Below are 7,516 nucleotides of genomic sequence, written 5' to 3' on the forward strand. Positions count from 1 at the left end.
CTCTTCGCTGTGGAGTGTTGTGTTAGTGCATGTAAAATAGTCCACGGCGGCGAAAAAGGTTGTCCACACTCTTAGACGGCTTCCTGAAGTTCTGCCCTTATCCTGTATAACGTCTTCCTCTTCCCCATGCACAGGGTCTGTCTTGTTTTGTCCGCTATGGAGCATTGTGTTAGCGCACGTAAAAGAACCCACAGTAGTGAAAAGGGTTGCCCACATTCTGAGATGGCTTCCTGCAGTCCTGCCCCTGTCACCTCTGTGTCTGTCTGTAGTGTGTTGTATCTGTTGTACTGTGTGTTGTATCTGGTGTTCTGTGTGAGTTGTATGTGTTGTACTGTGTTGTTACTTGTATCTGTTGTACAGTGTGTGTTGTATCTGTTGTACTGTGTGTGTGTTGTATCTGTTGTACTGTGTGTGTATCTGTTGTACAGTGTGTTGTATCTGTTGTACTGTGTGTGTGTTGTATCTGTTGTACTGTGTGTGTTGTATCTGTTGTACTGTGTTGTGTTGTATCTGTTGTACTGTGTGTGTGTTGTATCTGTTGTACAGTGTGTTGTATCTGTTGTACTGTGTGTTGTATCTGTTGTACTGTGTGTGTGTTTTATCTGTTGTACATTGTGTTATATCTGTTGTACAGTGTGTTGTATCTGTTGTACTGTGTGTTGTATCTGTTGTACTGTGTGGTCAGGTCAGGTCTCTACCTGCCACAGGTACCATGTAACCCTGTGCTACCTGTCACATGCGGGCAGATGGAGCTCGACAGCCCGGGAAGGCAGTCCATCTAAGACAAGGAAAAGTCTGAAGTAAAACCCATGAAGTGCTAAGGAATGCAGGACAGTCTCGACATGCATTGACCCTGGGTCCATGGCCATGTCCCGACTTTCAGTAGCCGCGCCCCCGTGCCTCCGAGGAAGGTTTTTGAGCCAGAGGCTAGGACAAGGACAGTCTGATATAAAACCTATGACCTGAGGACCTCACTGTCACCGTCCCAGCTTGCTAGGCTATGGCAGATGAACCACGGGTGTAAAGGGTGGGGCCAGTACTGCGCACACTGCACTCCACCTAAAAATTCCATTGCGCAGGCTTGAAGGACACGTCCACGTCCGCGCCACCAACTATTCCAAGCCCTGTAGCGATGGGAAAGGGGCGAAAACGGCAGGTGGAAGATGTCACTGGAAGCCGCAGTTCCAATCCTGCATGCAGGCGGTTCAGGATATTGGTCGCCTGATTGTTGACCCGGAGGTGACAGCATCACTCGGCAGCACCCTGAACGACCAAGCAGCCTTTTCTAGGGACAGCACTGCTTGCTCCACACGGAGAGGGGCCTAGAAAAGGTGGTCCAAACAAATGCTCATCTCCATACCCCCCAGTTGGCTAGCCGCGGTCAACGGGCATCTCCAAACGCGGTCGAACAACAATAGAGAAGAAAAGGCCGGCACCTGCCTCACAATTAGGTGCAAAAGGACTACAGGTAGCATGCTGGAACATCCGAACCATGCGTGACTCTGCAGACAGCAACCACCCAGAAAGGCGTTCCGCTCTAGTCGCACACGAACTTCAGAGACTGAACATTGACATTGCTGCCGTCAGCGAAGTCCGCTTTGCAGGGAAAGGCAGCCTCCAGGAACACGGCGCTGGGTACACCCTCTACTGGTCAGGCAAGCCAGAGACCGAGAGACGCCTTTATGGCGTAGGCTTTATGGTCAGGAGCACCATTGCCTCCAAGCTTGAAAACCTGCCAACAGGACACTCAGACCGAATTATGTCCATGCGCCTCCCACTACGGAACAAACAGCATGCCACTCTGTTCAGCGTGTACGCTCCAACCCTCCAAGCGGACCCCACAGAAAAGGTCAAGTTTTACACTGATCTGCGCAACCTCGTTCAGAACACCCCTGCTGACGACAAGGTCATCATCCTTGGCGACTTCAATGCCAGAGTTGGCCAAGATTCAGAAGCCTGGAAAGGAGTCCTTGGCAAGCATGGCGTTGGTAATTGCAACGACAATGGGCGCCTTCTTCTCGAGTTCTGTGCAGAGCAGCAGTTTACCATCACCAACACCATTTTCCAGCAGAAGGACAGCCTGAAGACAACGTGGATGCATCCTCGGTCCAAACATTGGCACCTCATTGATTACATCCTGATGCGCCAGAGAGACGTACGAGACGTCCTACACACCCGAGTGATGCCCAGCGCGGAGTGTCATACTGACCACCGCCTCGTCCGCAGCAAGCTCAGGCTCCACTTCAAGCCCAAACCAAAGAAAGGAGGAGCTCCTAGGAAGAAATTCCAGGTCGGCAACTTTCAGTCAGCTGAAGTGAAAGCTGAATTCCAGGCGAAGCTTCAGGACAAACTTGAAGACCCCAGTTGCCCCACAGACCCCTCTCCAGAAGCACTATGGGCACAGCTGAAATCAGCCATCCTGCAGTCCTCTGAAGAAGTCCTAGGGTTCTCGTCGAAAAAGAACAAGGACTGGTTTGACGAAAACAACCAGGAGATCCAAGAATTGCTGGCGAAGAAGAGATCAGCCCACCAGGCTCACCTTGCACAACCGTCTTGTCCGGTGAAGAAAGCAACCTTCCGGCTCATATGCAGCAACCTCCAGCGCAAGCTTCGTGAGATTCAAAATGGGTGGTGGACCAACCTGGCAGAGAGGGCTCAGCTTTGTGCAGACACTGGTGACTACCGGGGCTTATACGAAGCCTTGAAGGCGGTGTACGGTCCCTCATACCAGGTCCAGAGTCCTTTGCGCAGCGCAGACGGCCAGGCGCTCTTCACAGACAAGACGTCGATCCTGAACAGGTGGTCGGAACATTTCCAGGCCCTCTTCAGCGCCAACCGCACGGTTCAAGACTCGGCAATTCTCCGCATCCCACAACAGCCAGTGAAATTACAACTGGACGAGCTACCAACCCTAGAAGAGACTGTCAAGGCCATTGAACAGCTGAAATGTGGCAAGGCAGCAGGGGTTGACGGAATTCCGCCGGAGGCGTGGAAGAATGGAGGCCCAGCACTACACTCCAAACTCCACAACCTCTTTGTCTGCTGCTGGGAGCAAGGCAAACTACCACAGGACCTCCGTGACGCAGTCATCATCACCCTGTATAAAAACAAGGGAGAAAAGTCGGACTGCTCCAACTACAGGGGGATAACTCTGCTCTCCATCGCAGGCAAGATCCTCGCCAGAGTCCTCCTAAATCGGCTGGTGCCTACTATCGCCGAAGAACATCTCCCAGAGAGTCAGTGTGGCTTTAGAGCCAACAGAGGCACCACTGACATGGTCTTCGTTCTCAGACAGCTACAAGAAAAATGTCGGGAACAGAACAAAGGACTGTATGCGACATTCGTCGATCTCACGAAAGCTTTCGACACCGTGAGCAGAAAAGGTCTGTGGGAGATCATGAAACGTCTAGGATGCCCCCCAAAATTCCTCAGCATGGTCATCCAACTACATGAGGAACAGCGTGGACAGGTCAGACACAGCAACGACCTTTCGGAGCCCTTCCCAATTGGAAATGGAGTGAAACAAGGTTGTGTCCTCGCGCCGACCCTCTTCACGATCTTCTTCAGCATGATGCTCCAACAGGCCACTGAAGATCTTGGCGACGACGACGGTATCTTCATCAGATACCGCACTGATGGCAGCCTATTCAACCTGAGGCGGCTACAGGCCCACACCAAGACACTGGAGCAACTCATCAGAGAGCTTCTTTTTGCCGACGATGCTGCCCTCGTCGCCCATACAGAAGCGGCCCTGCAGCGTATAACGTCCTGCTTCGCAGAGGCTGCGCAGCTCTTCGGCCTAGAAGTCAGTCTGAAAAAGACGGAAGTTCTCCACCAGCCTGCCCCACAGGAAGAATTCCACGCTCCTCACATCAACATCGGTGAGACAGAGCTGAAGTCGGTCCACCAGTTCAGCTACCTAGGCTGCACCATCTCGTCTGACGCCAAGATCGACAAGGAGATCGACAACAGACTTGCAAAGGCAAACAGCGCATTCGGCAGGCTGTACAAGAGAGTGTGGAACAACAAACACCTGAAGAAAGACACAAAGATCAGCGTGTACAGAGCTGTTGTACTGCCCACCTTGTTGTATGGCTCCGAAACCTGGGTCACCTACCGGCACCACATACGACTGCTTGATCGCTTCCACCAGCGCTGCCTTCGCACCATCCTCAGCATCCACTGGAGTGACTACATCACAAATGTCGAGGTCCTGGAGCAGGCAAAGACTATCAGCATCGAGGCAGTGCTGCTAAAGACCCAGCTACGTTGGGCAGGGCACGTGTCCAGGATGGAGGACCACCGCCTGCCCAAGATCGCGCTGTATGGCGAACTGTCCACTGGCCACCGTGACAGAGGAGCACCCAAGAAGAGATACAAAGACTCCTTGAAGAAAGCTCTCGGTGCCTGTCACATTGACCATCGCCAGTGGTCCGCAGTAGCCGCTGATCGAGAGACCTGGCGACGCACCATCCACCAAGCTGTCTCCTCCTTCGAAAACAACCGCAGGGCCAGCCTTGAGGACAAACGCAGAAGGAGGAAGAACCACGACGCTGCAGCCGCGAACCCAGACCAGACTTTCCCTTGCAACCGCTGCGGCCGACTCTGCTTTTCCCGCATTGGCCTTGTCAGCCATGAGCGTGCCTGCATCAGACGTGGACAACGCCCTTCCTAGATCTTCGTCAGCGAAGCCAGGCCATGATGATGATGGTGTGTGTTGTATCTGTTGTACTGTGTGTTGTATCTGTTGTACTGTGTGTGTTGTATCTGTTGTACAGTGTGTGTATCTGTTGTACTGTGTGTTGTATCTGTTGTACTGTGTGTTGTATCTGTTGTACTGTGTGTTGTATCTGTTGTACTGTGTGTGTTGTATCTGTTGTACTGTGTGTTGTATCTGTTGTACAGTGTGTTGTATCTGTTGTACTGTGTGTTGTATCTGTTGTACTGTGTGTTGTACTGTGCGCTGTTCATGACTCAGCAGATCCAGACCTCGCCTGCAGAGCCAATCCTGTGTGCATGGATAGCTGCACCGGTCACGTCTTCTTTGAGGCTGGGAGACAGCCATTATTATCATATATTGTGTTGTAGTAGTCTTTGATTTAACATCTTTCCACTTGAGGTGATATTAGGCAGGATGGGAGAGAAAGGTGTGTGTGGGAAATTTAGTATGACTGTAAGTGTGTGTGTGTGTGTGTGTGTGTGTGTGTGTGTGTGTGAACATTGGTGGAAAAAAAGGAACATCATCAAAATGGCTGTTGAAATTACATTGTGTTGTATTGTTTTGTGTTGGGCTATTGAATTTTAAATTACATTGTATTGTATTGTGTTGTGTTATATTGTGTTGTAATGTTGTGTTGTATTGAATTCTGTTGTATTGAATTGTGTTGTATTGTATTGTGTTGTGTTGAATTGTGTTGTGTTGTATTGAATAGTGTTGTATTGTGTTGTGTTGTATTGTGTAGCGTTGTAATGTTGTATTGTGTTGTGTTGTATTGTATTATGTTGTGTTGTATTGAATTGTGTTGTGTTGTATTGTGTTATAGTGTTGTATTGTGTTGTGTTGTATTGAATAGTGTTGTATTGTATTGTGTTGTGTTGTGCTGTATTGTGTTGTAATGTAGTGTTGTATTGAATTGTGTTGTAATGTTGTGTTGTGTAGTGTTGTAATGTTGTATTGTATTGTGTTGTATCGTATTATGTTGTGTTGTATTGAATAGTGTTGTATTGCATTGTGTTGTATTGTATTGAATTGTGTTGTGTTGTATTGTGTTGTATTGACTTGTGTTGTAATGTTGTGCTGTATTGAATTGTGTTGTATTGTATTGTATTGTGTTATAATGTTGTGCTGTGTTGAATTGTGTTGTATTGTATTGCATTGTGTTGTATTGAATTGTGTTGTGTTGTATTGTGTTGTAATGTTGTGCTGTATTGAATTGTATTGTGTTATAATGTTGTTCTGAGTTGAATTGTGTTGTATTGTATTGTGTTGTGTTGTATTGTGTTGTATTGCATTGTGTTGTATTGTATTGAATTGTGTTGTGTTGTATTGTGTTGTAATGTTGTGCTATATTGAATTGTGTTGTATTGTATTGTATTGTATTGTGTTATAATGTTGTGCTGTGTTGAATTGTGTTGTATTATGTTGTGTTGTGTTGTGTTGTGTTGCCAGTCCAGTCAGGGATGTTGTCCCCCTGTCTCTTGTTTTCTGGCACCGCTCAAAGTGGTTGAGGATTGTCAGTAATCATCACACCTGGATGTTGTTTAATTACAGATCACCTGCTTGTCTCTCTTTGTCTTCTTGTCTTTAATAATCACACCTGGAGGTTGTTTTCAGACCACCTACCTGGCTCTGTCTTGTTGTCATTAAACGTGACACCTGGATGTCATTTACGGATCACATACTTGTTGTCTTTGTCTTGTTGTAATGAAATATCACACCTGGATGTCGTTTTCAGATCACCTATCTGACTCTGTCTTGTCATCAAATGTGACACCTGGATGTCGTTTTCAGATCACCCACCTGGCTCTGTCTTGTTGTCATTAAACATCACACCTGGATGTTGTTTACAGATCACCTACCTGACTCTGTCTTGTTGTCATTAAACATCACACCTGGATGTTGTTTACAGATCACCTACCTGACTCTGTCTTGTTGTCATTAAACATCACACCTGGATGTTGTTTACAGATCACCTACCTGACTCTGTCTTGTTGTCATTAAACATCACACCTGGATGTGGTTTACAGATCACCTACCTGGCTCTCTTCGTCTTCGTCAACTTCTGGACCGTCTCCATCCACGACGGTGACTACCGTGTCCCGGAACTCCTGCAGCCATTCGTCAACGGCTGCGCCCACCACACGGACCACCACCTGTTCTACAACTACAACTACGGTCAGTTCTTCACCCTGTGGGACCGCATTGGGGGGTCCTTCCGCAACCCGTCCACGTTTGAAGGGAAGGGCCCCATGCAGGACGTGCTGAAGCAGCAAGAGGAGGCAGCAGCCAACGGTGTGGCACAGCACAACGGGCTGGGTAAGGCGGGGAAAGCACAGTGAAGCCCTTGTGGCCACACACTGCTGCCTGGCTGGTTTGGGGTTGGTTGGTTTGGAATTGGGGGGGGGGGGGAGCAGGGGGTTGGAGGGGGGGGTCGAGGGTGGTGGTGGTGGTAATAAAAACAAAAACAAAAAAATTGAAGGAAAGCAGAAGATTGTGGTTTTATTTTATTTATTTGTAATGGTCTGTGTTTAAAAAAACAACTATTTATTGTATAGCTTTATTGGAATCAGGGATTTAATTTGTGTATATGAGACAAAAGTTGTATTTTACCTTTTTGAAATTTTATTCTAATTTTCTTCTTTTTTTTTTTTTTAAGTCAAGGCAGTTGTGAATAAAAGGCTACAGTTTTTTTTGTTTTTTTTTTTTAATGAGTTCTAGGTGGTTAGTCAGTGGATCAGTGGTTGGCCAAAGTACTGTCAGAATCCATTGCAAGCGATGATTGTTTGAAAACTGGGT

At 47.9% G+C, this 7,516-nt stretch overlaps 1 protein-coding gene across 1 annotated transcript in view; it reads left to right on the forward strand.

Moving 5' to 3' along the window:
• The window catches only part of LOC143291591 (lathosterol oxidase-like), a 14,086-nt gene extending 6,954 nt beyond the window's left edge, over positions 1 to 7,132 (forward strand). The window contains exon 5 of the mRNA XM_076601531.1: positions 6,748 to 7,132. Within this exon, the coding sequence (XP_076457646.1) occupies positions 6,748 to 7,059 (312 nt within the window). The 3' untranslated portion in view covers positions 7,060 to 7,132. The remainder of the gene's footprint in view (positions 1 to 6,747) is intronic.
• Positions 7,133 to 7,516: the final 384 nt, after the last annotated feature.

Source organism: Babylonia areolata, chromosome 17 (assembly GCF_041734735.1).
Source record: "Babylonia areolata isolate BAREFJ2019XMU chromosome 17, ASM4173473v1, whole genome shotgun sequence".
Taxonomy (NCBI): domain Eukaryota; kingdom Metazoa; phylum Mollusca; class Gastropoda; order Neogastropoda; family Buccinidae; genus Babylonia; species Babylonia areolata.